This window comes from Hyperolius riggenbachi, chromosome 7 (assembly GCF_040937935.1).
Source record: "Hyperolius riggenbachi isolate aHypRig1 chromosome 7, aHypRig1.pri, whole genome shotgun sequence".
Lineage (NCBI taxonomy): Eukaryota > Metazoa > Chordata > Amphibia > Anura > Hyperoliidae > Hyperolius > Hyperolius riggenbachi.
The window spans coordinates 148090073-148112215 of NC_090652.1; the positions used below are offsets into that span (position 1 = coordinate 148090073).

General features: G+C 44.6%; 1 protein-coding gene across 1 annotated transcript in view; it reads left to right on the forward strand.

Annotated features, from left to right (window-relative positions):
* TMC7 (transmembrane channel like 7) overlaps nucleotides 1-22143 on the forward strand; it is a 90722-nt gene that overhangs the window by 19168 nt on the left and 49411 nt on the right. Inside the window, exon 2 of the mRNA XM_068244748.1 lies at nucleotides 20797-21043. Coding sequence (XP_068100849.1) covers nucleotides 20797-21043 — 247 coding nt within the window. The remainder of the gene's footprint in view (nucleotides 1-20796; nucleotides 21044-22143) is intronic.

A 22143-nucleotide genomic window follows, 5' to 3' on the forward strand; every position in this document is an offset into this window, starting at 1 on the left:
ACGCATTCCCACTAGTGCAGGAACATTAAGGCCTCGTTCACATCACTTAGCGCAGATGGCTGTGCGATTGGAACGCAACGCGTCCGATCGCACGCCATCTGCGCTCCTATGCGCTGCGCTGCAGATCCCATTCATTACAATGAATGGGATCTGCGCTGCGATTCCCAAAAATGCGTGCAGCACGCGATAGCGCAATCGCGCTGCCACGCAGCGCATATGATGGGAACGGTAGAAGGGCTGTCTATGCCCTTCTACCGTTCTTGCGTGTCGCACACTATACGCGCTGCCAAAATGCGCACGGCAGCGTGTATAGTCTGAACGAGGCCTAACACATACATTTTTACGCGTTACTGGTTCAATGCGTAAAAATTTACGCATTGAACCAGTAACGCGTAAAAATGTATGTGTTAATGTTCCTGCACTAGCGGGAATGCGTAAAAATGTACGCAATGCGGCCCGCCGACCTCCGAGGTTGGCAAGCTGCCAGCAGGGGACTGGAGCAGCAGTGAGTGACTACGAGGGCACAGGATGGCTGCATGGGGCTGGTAGAAGCCCTAGGTAAGTGAAACTCATTTTTTTATTTTGCTTGGACATTCCCTTTAAGATTCTTGAAATAATTTTGAATTGATTATATGAACGAAAAGGATCATATTTGCTTTAGCGCATCGTGGATCAAAATTAAGTTTTAAATTCTCATTGACGTTCATTAGCTGTGGTTTAAAGGGGAACTGAAGAGAGAGGTATATGGAGGCTGTCATGTTTATTTCCTTTTAATCAATACCAGTTGCCTGGCAGCCCTGCTGGTCTATTTCTCTGCAGTAGTATCTGATTAAAACCAGAAACAAGCATGCAGCTAGTCTTGTCAGATCAGACTTATAAGTCTGAACCACTGAAACACCTGATCTGCTGCATGCTTGTTCAGGGGCTATGGCTAATAGTATTAGAGGCAGAGGATCAGCAGGGCTGCCAGGCAACTGGTATTGTCTAAAAGGAAATAAACATGACAGCCTCCATATACCTCTCTCTTCAGTTCCCCTTTAAAAAAAAAAAAAAAAAAAAAAAAAAAAAAAAGTATGCACAAATTCACATACGAATACACATTTTGCAGTGGAAAATCGCACGCGAGAAAGGGTTAACTTTTTCACGATAAGTGTGAACCATATTGTCTTAAAGCTGACCTGAACTAAGAGCTTCCTTTCTGCTCTAAAAGATAAGCAGCAACAGTATAATAACCTTTAGGGCTGGAACCCACAGGAGCGCTTTTGGCAGCGTTTTGGCAGCACTGCGATACGCTAGCAGTTTGCCAAAACGCTGGGCTAATGTTAATGGATGGGGCAACTTCCACAGGAGCGTTTGCGTTTCCCAGAAACGCAAACGCAGGACCTGCAGCATTTTGGGAGCGTTAGCGCTTCAATGTAAAGTATTGAAACGCTAGCAGAAACGCTCAGCAAAACCTAAACTGAGCGGTTTTGCTAGCGTTTTGCGGTTCAGCACACTGTAACAAAATGAAAAATAATTCACAGGACCAATCAGGATAAAAACGCAAAACGCTACGCACCCGCTGGGCAAAAAATACAATCTTGCAAAACACAACCAAAAACGCTCATGAATCCGCTTGCAAACCGCTCAGACAAAACGCTAGCGGTTGCGTTTTGCGTTTGCTGATTTCAGTGGATTCCAGGCCTAAAAGAAAAACATTTCCTTGTCACAGCTTAACCACTTGAGGACTGCAGTCTTAAAACCCCTTAAGGACCAGACACTTTTTTTTCCATTCAGACCACTGCAACTTTAACGGGTTAATGGTCGGTCATACAACCTACTATCTAAATCAGGGGTCTCAAACTCAATTTACCCGGGGGCCGCAGTAGGCAAAGTCAGGATGAGGCTGGGCCGCATAAGGGAGTTCACGTGTCCCCGCCGCAAAACGAGGGCTGCAGAGCCCCCAAATTGCCCCGGGGGCAATCCGCCGGCATTTCCTGGAAGGGGCAGAGCTTTCAGCTTCAGCTCTGCCCCTCCTGACGTCAATCGCGGCGGATCGCCGCCTCTGCCCGCCCACTCTAAACATAAAAAAAAAAATTGGGAAAATAGGAAAAAATGCCAGGAATCTTCATACAGCCATATTACGGCTGTATAGCGATACCTGGCCAAAGCGCTGCGGCTGCGTATGGACCCCCTGGAAACTCTGTCAGGAAATGTATTGCTCTTTCTTTTGATACATGTAAAATTACACTACCGTTAGGCTTGCTACTAAAAGTGACATTTACCGCATTTAAAAGTATACTATTTTCCTTCGAAACTTTAAAATCGATTTTCTCAAAAACTATAAGGTCTTTTTGAAAAATTGTTTTTTCCTCTTATTCCTAATGATCTCCTTAACATATCCTGCAAATTTAGGGTTTCTAGCATTTAAGGTGGATTTGCTATTAACCATTAAAGTCGGCGGGTTTTTAAATGTGTATTTTTTTCCTTTGCAACTTTAAAATCGATTTTCTCAAAAACTATAAGGCCGATTTTGAAAAATTTTTTTTTCCTCTTGTAGCCACTGGGGGCCCCTACAAGCTCTGGGGCCTTGGGGCCACAAAATATTGTATCGCGGGCCGCAAATGGCCCGCGGGCCGCGAGTTTGAGACCCCTGATCTAAATGAATTTTACCTCCTTTTCTTGTCACTAATACAGCTTTCTTTTGGTGCTATTTGATTGCTGCTGTGATTTTTAGTTTGTATTATATTCATCAAAAAAGACATTAATGATTTTTTTTTACTTTCTGTGCTGCCATTTTTCAAATAAAGTAATTTTTTATATACATTTTTTCTAAATTTATTGTTACATGTCTGATTAAAAAAAAAATCCAATAAGTGTATATTTATTGGTTTGGGTAAAAGTTATAGCGTTTACAAACTATGGTGCAAAAAGTGAATTTTCCCATTTTGAAGCATCTCTGACTTTTCTGAGCACCTGTCATGAGGTGCTAGAATTCCAGGATAGTATAAATACCCCCCAAATGACCCAATTTTGGAAAGAAGACATCCCAAAGTATTCACTAAGAGGCATGGTGAGTTCATAGAATTTATTTTTTTGTCACAAGTTAGCAGAAAATGACACTTTGTGATTAAAAAAAAAAAAAAAAATGTTTAAAGTTTCCATTTCTGTTAACTTGTGACAAAAAAAAATAAAAAATTGAAATCTGCCACTGACTCACCATGCCCCTCTCTGAATACTGTGGAGTATCTACTTTCCAAAATGGGGTCATTTGTGGGGTGTGTTTACTGTCCTGGCATTTTGGGGGATGCTAAATTGTAAGCACCCCTGTAAAGCCTAAAGGTGCTCATAGGACTTTGGGCCCCTTAGCGCACCTATATGGTAGAGGAAGAAAGCCCTTAAAAAATAGCACCTCTCACAGCAAAATTTGAAAAAGTATAACAAAAATCTTTATTCAACATTGGGTATATTAATAATCACAGTACTGATGATTCAATAAAGAATAAAACCATTTAAAAACCAAGCAAATTTTCCAACATGATCCCTGCTGCATATGAAACAATCACTCTAAATGCAATATATTGTATAATGACACAATGCTGCTGTCAGTATCTCCTATTTTTTGCACTACTCCACTTTATGCTCTTTTACCTATGGGCTGCTCCTTTGCCTTAATTTCTTACTAGGCATCTTATCACTAGTAATACTGTATACTTGGATAGCAATTGTGCACTTTATTTCATAATCTTATATATGCGATATTCGTGTTTTTTTTTTTTTTTTTTTTGGTTTTGTTTTTCCATTGCACAGGTGTTGTTTATTGGTCCTGCATCACACTAGGTTGTATACTGAACCCGGGTTCTCCTCCTGTTGGGCTCAATATTGAGCCTACTGTGGGGTTTTATATCTGACAGCAGCATTGTGTCATTATACAATATATTGCATTTAGAGTGATTGTTTCATATGCAGCAGGGATCATGTTGGAATATTTGCTTGGTTTTTCAATGATTTTATTCTTTATTGAATCATCAGTACTATGATTATTAATATACCCAATGTTAAATAAAGATTTTTGTTATACTTTTTCAAATTTTGCTGTGAGAGGTGCTATTTTTTAAGGGCTTTCTTCCTCTACCATATAATTGCTCTTGTTTTGAGCCCTAGCACACACAGTTATTTGGTTGAGGTGTTGCAGACACTCCCTAGAAACTACCCTTAGCGCACCTAGGTGTAAAAATACACCCCAAAACACATTATACTACTTCTCCTGAGTACAGCGATACCACGTGTGACCCTTTTTTGCAGCCTAGGTGTGCTAAGGGGCCCAAAGTCCTATGAGTACCTCATTTCACAGGTCATTTTGAGGCATTTGGTTTTCAGACTACTCCTCACGGTTTAGGGCCCCTAAAACGTCAGGGCAGTTTAGGAACCCCACAATTGACTCAATTTTAGAAAGACAACACCCAAAGGTATTCCGTTAGGAGTATGGTAAGTTCATAGAAGAATTTTTTTTTTTTTTTTTGTCACAAGTTAGCGGAAATGGATTTATTGTTTGTTTTTTCACCAAGTGTCATATTCCACTAACTTGTGACAAAAAATAACATCTTCTATGAAGTCATCATACACCTAACGGAATACCTTGGGGTGTCTTCTTTCTAAAATGAGGTCACTTGTGAGGTTCCTATACTGCCCTGTCATTTTAGGGGCCCTAAACCGTGAGGAGTAGTCTGGAAACCAAATGCCTCAAAATGAATCTTTAGGGGTATAAGCATCTGCAAACTTTGATGACAGGTGGTCTATGAGGGGCCGAATTTTGTGGAACCGGTCATAAGCAGGGTGGCCTATTAGATGACCGGTTGTATTGGCACTGAAGTGCAGGATGTTCTCAAATCGTGACCCGGACATGGCAGCAGAGAACCTGGGCATGTGATGTATTCGGTGCATAGACCAATAAGACTGCAATACATTCTTTTTGACTAGACCCATGTTAAAGAGAATCTGTACTCTAAAATTCTTACAACAAAAAGCATACCATTCTATTAATTATGTTCTCCTGGGCCCCTCTGTGCTGTTTCTGCCTCTCCCTCCTGCAATCCTGGCTTGTAATTGCCAGTTTTAGGCAGTGTTTACAAACCAACTAACCAGCTTGTCATAGGCTCACATAAGCAGAGCGTGTGAGTCATACAGAGCCTGCAGGGGGCCAGGAGAGGGTGTGTATAGCTTCTATCCAATCACAAGCAGCCCTGCACATTCCACACATTCCAGTCTCAGCCCGACAGAGGAGAGAAGATTAGATCATATAACGGAGATAACACAGCCACTGTGCAAGTAGGAAAGGCTGCAGTAAGCCAGACCACATTAGAACAGGCATAGGAACTTATAGGATAGAAAACATAAGGATAAAAATTTTGTTACGTTCGGAAACTTGGAGTGGTTTCCACCGAAAAGGCTGGGCATGGTAGCTTCTTCGATTGACGGTTGCGTATTGTGTGGCATAATGGTTGGTCTCAGCCACAATTAAGTCGTAGAGACCAGCAGTGATCAGGAAAAAAAAATTTCTGTCACTGCGGTGGGGCGGGTGAGGGTTTGGGTGGGTAATTGGGTGCCCGCAAGGGCAGATTAGGGTCTGATCTGATGGGTAGCAATGACAGGGGGTGACGGGGTGATTGATAGGTGATCAGGGTGTGATTAGAGGGGAGAATGGATGCAAGCAATGCACTTGGGAGGTGATTAGGGGGGGGGGGTCTGAGGGCGATCTGAGGGTGTGGGCGGGTGATCAGATGCCCGCAAGGGGCAGGTTAGGGTCTGATCTGATGGGTGGCAGTGACAGGGGGTGATTGATGGGTGATTGATAGGTGATCAGTGGGTGATTACAGGGGAGAATAGATGTATACAGTACAGGCGGGGGTCTGGGGAGGATCTGTGTGTGTGTGTGTGTGTGTGTGTGGAGGGGGGGTGATCAGGAGCCCCCAGGGGGCAGTTTGGGACCTAATCTAAAATATAGCGTTGACAGAGTGACAGGGAGTTATTGATGGGTGATTGGGTGAAAACAGTGGTCTGAGAGGGTGATCAGGGGGAGGTCTGAGGGGTGCTGTGGGCGATCAGGGGGCAGGATCAGTGTGCTTCTGTGTTTACTAGAAGGGTTGCCTCCTGCCCTAGTGGTCCCTCGATCACTGGGACCACCAGGGCAGGAGGCAGCCTGTATAATACACTTTGTTAGCTTAACAAAGTGTATTATACACTTTGTATGGGGCAGATCGGGGGTTAACAACCTGCCGTCGTTGCTAATTGGCCAATGGGTTGATGTCGCAGGTGGGCGGAGCCTAATGCCGGCGGATGCGCGCGATCCCCGGCTACTCGGTCCCCCAGGTACCGCCGTCGATCAGCGTTACGCGGTCCTGGGGGTGCCACTTTGCCGACACCCATAGGTAATGGAACTCCTGCAATAAATGTGCAGCGTGTCTACTACCTGCTTTCATGGAAGCAGACAAAGTGTTAACATCCTGTGTTCACATTAGCGGAGTCTGGCGAGTTTTCCGAATTTCTGTGCTGACACAGCTGAGAGATCAAATTACACTTGTGATTACTTGATGAAGGGGTATTAGGCTCTTCTCGCTAAAAACACACAGGGTGCATTTATGTCTATTTTTCTTGTGTCCTGTGCAAGAGTTCAAATCCAGTTTAAAGGACATTGGAAGTGAGAAGAATATGGAGGCTGTCATATTTATTTCCATCTAAACCATTTGCCTGGCAGCCCTGCTGGTCTAATTGGCTGCAGTAGTGTGTGAATATCACCAGAAACAAGCATGCAGCTAATCTTGTCAGATCTGACAATAATGTCAAAAACACCTGATCTCCATATGCTTGTTTAGGGTTTGTGACTAACAGCATCAAAGGCAAAGGATGAGCAGGCTAGCCAGGCAACTGGTATTGTTTAAAAGGAAATGATTATAGCAGCCTCCATATACCTCTCATGTAGGTTGTCTTTTCAAAATTTTGGCTTCAGTTGGCTGATGGTGTAATGGTTAAGGGCTCTGCCTCTGACACAGGAGACCAGGGTTCAAATCTCGGCTCTGCCTGGTCAGTAAGCCAGCACTAATTCAGTAGGAGACCTTTGGCAAGTCTCCCTTACACTGCTACTGCCAATAGAGCGCGCCCTAGTGGCTGCTGCTCTGCTCTGGCGCTTTGAGTCTGCAAGGAGAAAAGCGCAATATAAATGTTATTTGTCTTGTCTTGTCTTAAAGGATACATTTGAGGACATAAAAAAAAAAATCCACTTACCTCGGGCTTCCTCCAGCCCCTGCCAGCCGTCCTGTGCCCACGCTGCAGCTCCGTTCCATACTGGTGGTTTGGGGTCCCCTCGTGCAAGAAGCCGACTGCGCCTGCATGAGCGGCTCTAAGAGTCATGCTGACTACATCCAGACTGTACTGCGCAGGCGCAGTAGTTCTGCGCCTGTGCAGAACAGCCTGGATGATGTCAGTGTGACTCAATGAGCCGCACAGTGGAACGCAAGAAGATGGAGGAAGACTGTTGGACATGTGACTGTTAGTTCAACACCGGATAACATAGCTAATACTAGTCAAGCCTAGGGACGTTTATTATGACGTGAAAAAGGATATTTAGAAGTTACCATATGGTCAGGTCCAAAAGCAGTAAGTTTTTCTGGGAAAATTATATGAAATTCTGGTGGGCTGCTCTGTTCAACTTAAAAATGTATATAGATTTTTTTGCAACTTCCTTGTAACTGGAAACATATTTGAATTTTAGCACAACAGTGTTAGAAAGCTGTGTTGAGTATGTGTGTTAAGTTTATTTTCTTGCCTTGAATTTCACAACAAAGCATGCTCTTGACTTACATGTTGGCCTTGCAGTTATTGTCTGTGAATTCAACAATAGCATTATTGATGGTCCGGTTCAGTCTACAATTACCGGGCGTCAGAAGCTGAAGTCATTGTGCTGCCTGACCTTTTGTGGATGTGAGAATGTCTGACCGAGCTCACCATAGCAATGATTGTGTTCCTCTGAAAGCCATCCTTGCTGTAGGCTCTACAGGCTGTAATTTGTTAAACTTGGCATACCCCCTATCTGTTTGGATTATGAGAATACAATTCATGCCGGGACATAAGGCAGGGATCCCACTTGTGCAGTTCGGCAGCATTTTGCCTCAATGCAAATTCGTATGAGAAAACGCATGTAAGGATTTTCTATGGGGCCATTGCGTTTTCAGGAAGTATCTGCGATTCTGCATAGCATTGGAGAAATCGTATAACATCGTTCTCCCCAGAATTTTTTTCCAGCCGGGTAACATGAAAAAGCAGCTGGATGGGGCGCGGCAAGGGAATGCAAGGCCGGTGCAACTGTGCTTACTGCATAAGAGGAGGTGATCCGATGGCAGCTGGTGTGAGGATCTATGTGATGATGATGATATGTACGGTAATATGCAGAACATAGAAGCCATATTTTTCATTTTGTGTCATGTGTAGGGCTGAAGGATGCTGCTACTTTGAGCTTCTGTATTCAGTTCCTCTGGAAGTTGGACGCTGCTAATTGGATCTCCTGTAGGCCAGAATAGTACATTTGCATCTGAAAGTGAACGCTTGAGAACAATAGCGCAGGAACTGCTAAATTGACTTGCTAGCTTCGGGCAAGGAAATAGCTCATTAGGCCACTAGCCAGTCACCTTTGATCTGCTGTCTCAGATGTGTCACCTAGACTGGCTGCAGACCACACCAGCCTGAGCCAGGAATTTACATGTGACAGCCTTACTCAAAAAGTCTTTGAAGTGTGTGCTAAAATACACTTTTACATGTGGAAGTTAGATCTCTGGGAATTAAATTATGTCTGAAAAGTTAATTAAAACTAGTTCCTCCCCTTCCCAATGAAGTTGCAGCCTCCAGGCATATCTTCCAGTATAAAAAGCAGGGCCAGATGCCTAAAAAGTATCTTCTCCTGAGAGTAGCACATCGCTAGAGATGATCCCGATCGAATCGGAAAATTCGTGTCTCTCCACGGTTGGACATTTGCGCTGTTAAAAGTTCAATTAACATTTATACCATTTTATTTTTATGCAAATTGTCGTGTGTATCTTTGTAACTTTTATGTTGTAACTTTTTACTTTGTTTTTTTGTAAATCTTTTGTATATATTACTTTCTGCATTGTTCCACTTTTTCTGGAATATTATATCGTTATTTAATAAGTTTGACTTCTGCTGTACTAAGCCAACGCTCATAGCCTAGAAGAGACTGCAGTGTAGCTTGCATTACAAGTCAGTGCCTGATTGTGCTATGCTACTGTACAATTGTAGTGTGTGTGTGGCGTTCGCGTAATCGGCCTAAAGCGCAAAGCTGACCCGAATACGGAACTGCGGATTGCATGCAGATCACTCGACAGCAGAGGGGAAGTGTCTAGCAACAGCTAGTGGTGGCAGTGAGTAGTGTTCTAAGGGGTCACAGCCTTGTGTTAGCTCGACTAAGGCTGCTTCCCTTCTCGATCTGGTCAAACCCACAGTCGGGAACCGTATCTGCAGGCTTGCCGTGGGGTTGGTTCCTGACAGCCGGGTACTCACCAAAATCAGCCGGGTGGAGCACCCGCTAAATGAGCCTGGGTAGAACACTCATACAACCTGCACCACCTTTCCACACAATGGGCCTGATTCACAAAGCGGTGCTAACAGTTAGCACGCAGGTGAAAAGTCCTTTATCATGCCTAAACTCAGTTTAGGCGTGATAAGTTTAAGCACCAACTGGTTTAGCACCGCAGTGCACAGCTGATCAAAAGTTTTGCTCTAGCAAAGTCTGGTGCACTTCGCATAAAGTTTAATGGTGCTGCTTTGCTTGCAGGACTTTGCAAGCGAACTAAACTTATCTAAACTTAGCATGCCTAAGCTTATCACACCTAAACTTATCACGCCTAAACTGGCTTTTCACCAGCGTGGTGCAATGGTTATCATGCCTAAAGTCTCTAACTGGGTTAGCACCGCTTTGTGAATCGAGCCCATTGTATGAAACTCTTTATTGGAATCACTGGCACATGTACAAAAAAGGCATGCATTAAAGAGACTCTGAAGCGAGAATAAATCTCGCTTCAGAGCTCATAGTTAGCAGGGGCATGTGTGCCCCTGCTAAACCGCCGCTATAGCGTGGCTTAACGGGGGTCCCTTCACCCCCAAAGTGACCACTGCAACACTTGGTCGCAGATTTGGTCGTGATTTATGGCTTCCTGGAGGCAGGGCTAACGGCTGCAGCCCTGCCTCCAGTCGCGTCTGTCAGCGGCGCATCGCCGCCTCTCCCCCGCCCCTCTCAGTGAAGGAAGACTGAGAGGGGCGGGGGAGAGGCGGAGATACGCGCTAACAGACGCGCGTGGGGCAGGGCTGCGGCGGTTAGCCCTGCCCCAACCAGGAAGCGCTCCCCCGCTGTACGGAGCGGATTTGGGGGGTCAGGGACCCCCGTTAAGCCGCGGGATAGCGTCGTTTTAGCAGGGGCACACGTGCCCCTGCTATCTATGAGGTCTGAAGCGAGATTTATTCTCGCTTCAGACTCTCTGTAAAGAGACACTGAAGCGAAAAAAAATATGATATAATGAATTGGTTGTGTACTATGAATAATTACTAGAAGATTAGCAGCAAAGAAAATATGCTCCTATTTTTATTTTCAGGTACCGGTATATAGTGTTTTTTCTAACATTGCATCATTCTCTAATATGTGCAGATTACACTACACTCAGCATTCAAAATGATTCTTTCAGAGCAGTCTGTGAACTAATGACCTCTCCTCTGGCAGAGAAAAAGAAAACAGTTGAGATAATAAAAGTCAGAAGACAGCCCTCTCCACGACTTTCAAGTCGTAGATCTTAATGACTTTTTTGCATAGAGATAACAACTGGAGTTTCTTAACTCTTCCTGTACTGGAAACAATTAGACCGATGTATCTGATCTTAATGTTTTATTTCTTAGCTGTACTACACATACAAATCATCATATCATACATTTTTTTTCGCTTCAGTGTCTCTTTAAGGGCCTGATTCCACGACACACAGTGAGATCACCGCAGGCAAACTGAAGTCCGTGTTAGCCAATGGAACCGTTTCCATTGTTGCAAATTCCCGGTCACGATGCAGTGCGCTAAATTTGTGGATAGCATGCGTGCGGCCCATGTCGAAGCAGCTGCTTTCTGGCAGAGTTTAGTAGGGGAACAATGTGCTTGGCTATAGCCGATCCACTGTCCTTTATCTTATGCCTGGTATACACCGTGCAATTTCCCCTCAGATAGACTGGCCGAATCGATTATTTCCAACAGGTTCAATCTGATTTCCTCTCGTTTTTCTGATAGATTTTTGTATAGAAGGGATTTGAAAATTGATCGGACAAATGATCGGAATTCAGATTGGACCTGTCGGAAATAATTGATTTGTCCCGTCTATCTGACGCAAAATTGCATAGTGTGTACCAGGCATTAATGCGGCCTTCAGGGATTCTTGTACACATGCAAGATACTCATGATAAATTGCATCAGGCCCATTGAGTGCTATGAGCAGATTGTGCAGGTAAACTCTCATATTACATGAAGGTGGTAAAATTGGTCAGTGATTGGCCAATCCATAATTGAAAGTGTGTACTAGGCTAAAGTGTGTAAATCTGTGCATCCACCCATCACACCTACACACTTTAACCACTTGCCGACCGCCCACAGCCGATGGGCGGCGGCAAGGGCTGGGCCCAAACACAGTACGCCCATCTGCGGCAGCGGGCGTGGTTATGCGGCGATCGCGTTGCGTGATCAGTCGCCGGCGACAGGCTCCGCCCACCTGGCGCAGTAACCGGCCGTTCGGAATCGCAGGCGGGTTACTAGCTGCCCGATCGCTGTATACAAAGCGTATAATACGCTTTATAATGTATACAAAGCTTATTATACAGGCTGCCTCCTGCCCTGGTGGTCCCAGTGATCGAGGGACCACCAGGGCAGGCTGCAGCCACCCAGGTAAGCACCCAAGCACACTGATCTACCCCTCCCCCCTTCCCTCTGATCGCCCACAGCACCCCTCAGACCCCTGTTTACACCCAATCACCCCCCTAATCACCCATCAATCACTCCCTGTCACTATCTGTCAACGCTATTTTTTTGATTAGGTCCTAAACTGCCCCCTGGGGGCTCCTGATCACCCCCCCCACACTCTCTCAGATCCCCCCCAGACCCCCCCCCCCTGTGTACTGTATACATCTATCCTCCCCTGTAATCACCCGTCAATCACCCTCTGTCACTGCCACCCATCAGATCAGACCCTAACCTGCCTCTTACGGGCATCTGATCACCCCGCCTGCACCCTCAGATCGCCCGCAGACCCACCCTCAGATCACCTCCAAAGTGCATTGTTTACATCTGTTCTGCCATCTAATCACCCACTGATCACCCATCAATCGCCCCCTGTCACCACCTGTCACTGCTACTTATCAGATCAGACCCCTATCTGCCCCTAGGGCACCCAATCACCCGCCCACACACTCAGAACACCCGTAGACCCCCCCCCCAGACCTCCCCCCCCCGTGTACTGTATACATCTATCCTCCCCTGTAATCACCCGTCAATAACCCCCTGTCACTGCCACCCATCAGATCAGACCCTAACCTGCCTCTTACGGTCATCTGATCACCCACCCACACCATCAGATCGCCCGCAGACCCACCCTCAGATCACCTCCAAAGTGCAAAGTCCAAAGACCCATCAGATCAGACCCCTATGTGCCCCTAGGGCACCCAATCACCCGCCCACACCCTCAGACCCCCAGCCCTGATCCCCTCACCAGTGCATTGCTTGCCTCTATTCCCCCCTCTAATCACACCTTGAGACACCCATCACCTCCTGTCACCCCCTAGCACACCTACCCATCAGTTCATGCCCTAATTTGCCCCGTGTGAGCTCCTGATCACTCGGCCAAACCCTCAGATCCCCCTCAGACCCCCTTCCGATCACCTCCCCAGTGCATTGATTGCATCTATTTTCCCCTCTAATCACCCCCTGAGACACCCATCAATCACCGCCTGTCACCCCCCTAGCACTCCTATCCATCAGATCAGGCCCAATACAACCTGTCATCTAAGAGGCCACCCTGCTTATGACCGGTTCCACAAAATTCGCCCCCTCATAGACCACCTGTCCTCAAAATTTGCAGATGCTTATACCCCTGAACAATTATTTTGAGGCATTTGGTTTCCAGACTACTCCTCATGGTTTTGGGCCCCTAAAATGCCAGGGCAGTATAGGAACCCCACAAGTGACCCCATTTTAGAAAGAAGACACCCCAAGGTATTCCGTTAGGTGTATGACGAGTTCATAGAAGATTTTATTCTTTGTCAAAAGTTAGCGGAAATTGATTTTTATTGTTTTTTTTTTTTTCACAAAGTGTCAATTTCCGCTAACTGAGGGCCTCTTACCACTGGGGTGCTCATCCGTTTCCAAATTGTCAAAAGCGAAAGCCTATTGACAGAATAGATAGTGTTCACCTGTCTGACACCCATGCATGGAAAAGCTGTGTATTCTGCACTAGTGTTAATAGGCCCTGAGACTTAACCCTTTCTGTGCTCCCTAGAAGTTAACCACCCTGGCGGTCTATTTTTTTGCGGTGCTCGGCCGCGAGTGGTTTTATTTTATTTTTTATCATGTAGCTAGCCTAGCGCTAGCTAAATGATTTCCCCCCCTCCCTGCGGCATCCCTCCCACCCCTCTGATCGCCTTCGGCGATCATACCCAATAGGAAATTCTGCTCTGAACGGGATTTCCTGTTAGGGCTTCCCTCGTCGCCATGGCGACGATCGGAATGACGTCAGGGGGAGTCCCAATCCACCCCATAGCGCAGCCTGGCGGTGATTGGCCAGGCTGCGCTGAGGGTCTGGGGGGGCCTCTTTTGTGGCGGATCGGCGGCGATCGAAATAAACACGCAGCTAGCAAAATTATAACAGGGGCTGAGCAATCCACCGTGGCGATAATGGACGAGCTGAGCTCGTCTATACCGCTAAGGTGGATAATCCTGTTAAAACTTTCCGTAAATTGTAATGAAGATTTCCCCCCCCCCCCCCCCCCAAGGTTGTAATTATATTTCTGTAAATATACTTAAGGTGGCCTCACACGATACAATAAAATGATCCGATTTTACAGTAATTCAAATAAAAGATCGTATCTCTCGAAAAAATCGAAAGCTTTTTTTTCAGTCGACTGAAAAATCCGGATTTCCCGGTTTTTTTTTTTTGTTTTTTTTTTTTTTGATCCGGAATGCCAGATATTTCTCTTCAATTTCTACTAAAGATTGTATGGTGTGTGTTGGATTGTTAATTTATTAATCTACCCACCCAAGCAATTTTCTCTGAGTTTCCAATCATTTTGATCATAATTGAGAAAAAAATTGAACATATGTGGCATTGGTCATATTTTTGAAATGTTAAATTGATTGCAATTCTTGAATTGAACAGATATTTAACAAATTGTATGGTGTGTGTGTGGCCCTCTTTAGGCTAATCATTTTACCTTTCTACATACAGTGGTTTGCAAAAGTATTCGGCCCCTTTGAAGTTTTCCACATTTTGTCATATTACTGCGAAAATCATACATGATTCCAAACCAATTTTTTTTTTTACAAATAATTAACTGCAAAGTGGGGTGTGCGTAATTATTCAGCCCCCTTTGGTCTGAGTGCAGTCAGTCGCCCATAGACATTGCCTGATGAGTGCTAATGACTAAATGGTGCACCTGTGTGTAATCTAATGTCAATACAAATACAGCTGCTCTGTGACGGCCTCAGAGGTTGTCTAAGAGAATATTGGGAGCAACAACACCATGAAGTCCAAAGAATACAGAAAGGTCAGGGATAAAGTTATTGAAAAATTTAAAGCAGGCTTAGGCTACAAAAAGATTTCCAAAGCCTTGAAAATTCCACGGAGCACTATTCAAAGTGATCATTAAGAAATGGAAGGAGTATGGCACAACTCTAAACCTACCAATACAAGGCCGTCCACCTAAACTCACAGGCCGAACAAGGAGAGCGCTGATCAGAAATGCAGTCAAGAGACCCATGGTGACTTTGGACGAGCTGCAGAGATCTACAGCTCAGGTGGGGAAATCTGTCCATAGGACAACTATTAAGGCTCATACACACATCAGACCATAGTCTTTTGAAAATGAAAGATCAGACCCCCCTTCCATGTAGTATGAGAGCCATACCTACACAGTCTATTCTATGGAACTCCCCATCAGACAGAAATCTTTGCAAGATGCTGCACACAAAGATGCTGTAGACATTCAAAAGATCAGTATCTGCAAAAGATCTGTTCCTGCCAAAGATCCGTTCCTGCAAATTGCATTCATAGTCTGAGATCTGCAGATCATCATACACACCTTGTTTAACTGACATTCATCTGCAGGAACAGATTTTTTGCAGATGCTGATCTTTTGTGTCTGTACAGCATCTGTGTGTGCAGCATCTTGCAAAGATTTTTTTCTGATGGGGAGTTCAGCTCCATAGAAAAGACTGTGTAGGTATGGCTCTCATACTACATGAAGGGGGTAAAATTGGTCTGTGATCTTTCATTTTCAAAAGACTATGGTCTGATGTGTGTATGTGGCCTAAGTCGTGCACTGCACAAAGTTGGCCTTTATGGAAAAGTGGCAAGAAGAAAGCCATTGTTAACAGAAAAGCATAAGAAGTCCCATTTGGAGTTTGCCGCAAGCCATGTGGGGGACACAGCAAACATGTGGAAGAAGGTGCTCTGGTCAGATGAGACCAAAATGGAACTTTTTGGCCAAAATGCAAAACGCTATGTGTGGCGGAAATCTAACCCTGCACATCACTCTGAACATACCATTCCCACTGTCAAATATGGTGGTGGCAGTATCATGCTCTGGGGGTGCTTTTCTTCAGCAGGGACAGGGAAGCTGGTCAGAGTTGATGGGAAGATGGATGAAGCCAAATACAGGGCAAACTTGGAAGAAAACCTCTTGGCGTCTACAAAAGACTTGAGACTGGGGCGGAGGTTCACCTTCCAGCAGGACAACGACCCTAATCATCAAGCCAGGGAAACAATGGAATGGTTTAAAACAAAACATATCGATGTGTTAGAATGGCCCAGTCACAAGTCCAGATCTAAAGCCAATCGAGAATCTGTGGCAAGATCTGAAAACTGCTGTTCACAAACGCTGTCCATCTAATCTGACTGAGCTGAAGCTGTTTTGCAAAGAAGATTGGACAAGGATTTTAGTCTCTAGATGTGCAAAGCTGGTAGAGACATACCCTAAAAGACTGGCAGCTGTAATTGCAGCAAAAGGTGGTTCTACAAAGTATTGACTCAGGGGGCCGAATAATTTACACACACCCCACTTTGTTGGTTTTTATTTATTTATTTTTTTGGAATCATGTATGATTTTTGTTCCACTTCTCACGTGTGCACCACTTTGTATTGGTCTTTCACGTGGAATTCCAATAAAATTGATTCATCTTTGTGGCAGTCATATGAAAAAATGTGGAAAACTTCAAGAGGAGCCGAATACTTTTGCAAACCACTGTAGATTATAAAAAAAAAAAGTTACACTTTCTGAAGTATTCTACCCCTGTAACACTACTGCAACATCTCATGTGGTTGCAACTTTACATCATTCTTTTAGAAGCAAAGCAGAAGGTGTCACCAACCTACTAAAAGTGGTTAGAATCACTACACTGCTCTGGTTTGCAGGTTTTGTTTTTGCTGGCAACACATGGCAGTATTACTGGTACTTACACCAGCAGAGTACTGCACAATCAGTGCAACCTGTGGTACATAGGTAACGTGAGCATTGTTATGGTAATACACATTTCGTTACTTGCTTAATGCACATTACCATAGCTCATTTTACTCGTGTACTGAGTGTTGCGCTAGGTGCGCAATCAACAGTACTCTATCGGTGTTAGTGCTGGTAATATTGCTGTGCGCTTGCCTGTGCATGGCATTATTACCAGCGGTTTTTGTATTAGGACCAAAATGAATTGCAAAAACTTTTAAAGAGTATCTTGGAGATATTTTCGTTAATTGCTTTGTGAAATTCTTCTGTAACTACCTAAAAATATCTGATTTATAGATCTGATTTAATTTGGTAACCCATCTCTAAAATGTCCCATTTAGGCATATGTATTGAATGGTGTTTGCAGGTATTGTAGGAATTACTTCATTTTATGATTTCTAAGGCTACTTTGACAGTGGGACATTGCGTTTTGCTGTAACGTTAATGTCGCAACGCAAACTAAGCAACGTCCCAAAAACTCACAATGCAACTTAAAGAGAAACTCCAACCTAGAATTGAACTTTATCCCAATCAGTAGCTGATACCCCCTTTTACATGAGAAATATAATGATTTTCACAAACAGACCATCAGGGGGTGCTGTATGACTGATTTTGTGCTGAAACCCCTCCCACAAGAAGCTCTGAGTACCACGGTACTCTGGGCAAACTGCCACAATGTAACAATGTTTACAGACAGGAATTAGCCGTTTACAGCGGTCTCTAACAGCCAAAACAGCTAGGAGCAGCTACATAACCTGCCCACAGTAAAAATGTCACCATGTAATACATGTCAGAGTGTGAATCTGGGAGAGGAAAGATTTTACAATGAGTAAACACTGACTAAATCATTTATCCATAATTATGGTAAAAAAATGAAGCACTTTTTTTACTACATTATCACTGGAGTTCCTCTTTAATGCCCCGTTATTGTCGCATACAGTAGAGCATACAGGCAATGAAAAGTATGCTTCCAAGTCATTACTGAGCATGTGCAAACAGTCCAACGCATTAATAACGTGTATAACGCACAGCATGCAGCGCTTTCTAATAATGCTACACGTTACACACAAACGCACCGTGTGCACTGTGAATGTTGCACAGACTTAGTATTGCTGTGCGTTCGTCTACGTTAAAACATTTTCTAACGTGCAACTTTAACGTCGCACTGTGAAAGAGGCCTAAAAGGCAAAGATATGGAAGAACATTCATATGAACATAAATTGCTGATGTGGCCACACAAGGGTTCGTACCGCCAGTATTCCTGGCTTTATTGCATCAAGAAAAGGTCAGTGAGGTGATAAGCCCTTTTCACTCCCTGAATATCTACTTTCAATCAGTCAGCCTCTGGATCAATCCCATGTTATCCTTTCTGATTCACAATATGAGTTTTATGTTTCATCTCTTTGTTGCAAGTCGGTACAAGCTATAAAAATGCTTGTCACTTCCTTGCCTGATGAGAGATCCCGTTTTCCATGACACGTCATTAATGGATAAGGGGTTTATGTGACTGGAATTGCACTTAATGGTAGCTGCATGAATACGTACGTCCTTCTTTCCAATTTACAGAAACTGTTGTCAATGTCTGAAGGCAGTTCTGACGTGTTAGGGCAAGTTTCATTGCATGCTGAGTTCACTGCTGCCTTGAAGCAATATAAGGAGAAATGCCATTGGGATAGTTACAGAAACTAGTCTTCTGTAAACATTCATCAGAACGCACCAATATTTGTTTTGTTCTGTTCTTTCTTCATGAGGCTTGTTCACATTGGAGTTCTTTCTGGGGTCAGCAATCAGCAAAGCACTGTGTCACCGTAACCCCATAGGCTTGATTCACAAAGCGGTGCTAACAGTTAGCACCCTGGTGAAAAGCCCATTATCATGCCTAAACTCAGTTTAGGCATGATAAGTTTAGGCGTGATAAGCTTAACCAGCTGAGCGGTCTGGACGAGCTCAGCTCGTCCAACACCGCCAGAGGCTGCCGCTCAGGCCCTGCTGGGCCGATTTTCACCAAATAAAAAGCAGCACACGCAGCCGGCACTTTGCCAGCCGCGTGTGCTGCCTGATCGCCGCTGCAGCGCGGCGATCCGCCGCGTGCAGCGGCGAAAGAGGGTCCCCCCAGCCACCCGAGCCCAGCGTAGCCGGAACAAACAGTTCCGGCCAGCGCTAAGGGCTGGATCGGAGGCGGCTGACGTCAGGACGTCGGCTGACGTCCATGACGTCACTCCGCTCGTCGCCATGGCGACGAGGTAAGCGAAACACGGAAGGCCGCTTATTGCGGCCTTCCGTGTTACTTCTGGCCGCCGGAGGCGATCGGAAGAACGCCTCCGGAGCGCCCTCTAGTGGGCTTTCATGCAGCCAACTTTCAGTTGGCTGCATGAAATAGTGTTTTTTTTTTATTTAAAAAAAACCCTCCCGCAGCCACCCTGGCGATTTAATCAGAACGCCAGGGTGGTTAAAGAGAACCTGTACTGAGTAAAAATATTTAAAATAAACACATGAGGTAACTTCAAATGAACATTATATAGTTACCTTGCCATCAGTTCCTCTCAGAAGCTCACCATTTTCTTCTGATAATAATCCCTTCTAATTCTGACAATATTTTGTCAGATCTGAAATATATCAGTTGCTGTCAATAAAATATCAGTTGCTGTCAGTTATAGCTGAGAGGAAAACTGATGTACCAGGTAATGTCCATGTTTCCCTATGGCTCAAGTGGGCGATGTTACAGTTTAACTGTGCGCTGACCAGAAAGCGGTTATGGGTAATGGCCATTTTCAAAATGGAGGACGGAAAATTCCCTTGATCACAGTGAACAAACAGGACGCGGGACAGGAGAAAGACACTGAGGAGTAGACCACATGGAAGGTAAGTATGACTTGTGTATGCTTATTTTGACTTTTAATTTTCAGCTCAGGTTTTCTTTAAGCACCAACTGGGTTAGCACCGCAGTGCACAGCTGATCAAAAGTTTTGCGCTAGCAATGTCTGGTGCACTTCACATAGAGTTTAATGGGGCTGATTTGCGCGCGGGACTTTTTGCGCAATCTAAACTTATCTAAACTTCTCACACCTAAACGTATCACGCCTAAACTGGCTTTTCACCAGCGTGGTGCAATGGTTATCACGCCTAAAGTCTTTTAGGCGTGCTAACTGGGTTATCACCGCTTTGTAAATCGAGCCCTATGTGCGCATTCTCGCTGCAGCATTGCAATATGAATAAAATCTTTCCTTTAAAATCACATCAAAAGTTGTGTTTTGCGACTTTCAGTGTGAACGAGCTCATAGGCTACATTCACGCTGACATGTACAATATTGCATAGCAAACATGATGCATAATGGTATTTTCAGATTGGTGCGCTAGAAGTTGTGGTGGAATCTGTTGGAATAACGGGGAGGCAAGCTGTGCAGTTTCGTACACGAGGCCTTGCACAGTTGCAGTGAAGCATAATGTTTATATACTGTATGCTTCACTGTATGCATCACATAGCATGTGCCGTGCGCAATGCAACTCTTCACCTTCGCAGTGGTGCGATCCTGCTTTCTACACATGCAGCATCTGTGTCAAGTTCAGTATATTTAGTGTACATATTGTGTTCTGTTACATTATTTACTTCAAAATTTTGTTTTACTGACAACTATGCATCACCTCAAAATATGTCACCTGAAACTATATCATTACAGATTATTTTGGTCGGTACATTTAGAATAGTTGCTGACCCACTGTTAAGCCCCTGGCGGAGCAGTATGGCCTGTTCTATTGAGAGGGGAGGGGAAGGTGCGCGAGTGGCTGCACACTGTCAGAACCAGGGCTGTGGAGTCGGAGCTATTTTGGGTACCTGGAGTCGGTGGTTTCTTAAACCGAGTTGGATTTTTGTACTGACCCCACAGCCCTGGTCGGAAAAACAATGTTTCCCAGGCTGCTAACACATGGTTCAATCTCTATACTGTGTACTTTCCCTCACTTTACTAGGCCAAAACAAAAGTATTATGCATAACATTTCACTTGACTTTTTTTCTTCTTTAGATGTTTTTCTTCCTGAGGGAGGAGGTGGTATGGTGTCTCCTAACCAATTCTTGTATGAACTGCCAAGTTACCAGTCTCTGGTACGTAGAAAGCCTTCTAACTATGGCACTATGGATTCACGCAGAAGTGTCCGCAATCCGAAGAGATCACTGTCCCGGGAGCCCAGTCGTGTGGATTCTATTGATGATGATTTCAGTGTTCCTCTAAGAGACCGTCCCATTAGTATGCAAGAGAAAAGGCAGTTAAGGTAAAGGTGGTACTTGTTATGCTTGTGGAGGACAAAAGCAAAACCTCAGTGAAATACTATGTAAGGGTGTATATTAAATCTGTCACTTTCTAATGTGCCCAAACCAAGGGAAAGTGTGAGCAGGGCATGTGTGCTTCCAAATTACACAGTACAGTACTGCTGTATACAAAATGCATGCTGCCAATTTAATTATTATGACAATCTGTCACACTGCCCAGCTTTTGGACTGTTCCCATGTGCACATGCAGCGGCCGGACCACATGCAGCCAGCGAGAACGGACAGTGTAGTGTCCACTCTGATAGTCCGCTGTAGCCCGGGGAAAATGCGTAAGGCCCGGTTCACATCTGCGTTTTTTTTTCCGGAGCTGGCTGTACGGATCCGGCCATCTGGATCCAGAAAAAACAATCCGTTTTTACAGCCAGTGTGCTGTAAATTGTCAGTTTTCCATAGGATCCTATTGTGCTGCAAAACCTTCCGTTTCCGTTCTGCTGAGTTAAACGGTCCGGAAAATTGGGTCCTGCAGCATTTTTTTTTTTTGTCCGTTCCGCAAAACGGACCACAGAACCGTACGGCCAGTTCCGCTGGCAAATGCTAATGTGAACCGAGCCTTACTCCCATATGCTATATGGGGAACGGATCTGCCTCCGAGATTATCACAGACTGTACAAAAGTGCGGTCTGCTTACTGCAACAGATTCAATGGAAAAAGCCAGAGGATTTTTGTTCCAGTGCTGCTTAATTCCATCTGTAAAGAAGTGACATGCTGGGAGATATAGTTTTACAGTGGTAATGTCACTCCACTCACTAACGAGCTGAAATGAGAACTGTAGTGAGCGGTATATGGAGGCTGCCATATTTATTTCCTTTTAAGCAATACCAGTTGCCTTGCAGCCCTGCTGATCTATTTGCATGCAGTAGTGTCTGAATCACACCAGAAACAAGCATGCAGCTAATCTTGTCAGATCTGGCAATAATGTCAGAAACATCTGATCTGCTGCATGCTTGTTCAGGGTCTATGGCTAAACGAATTAGAGGCAGAGGATCAGCAGGACAGCTAGGCAACTGGTATTGCTTAAAGGGAAATAAATATAGCAGCCTCC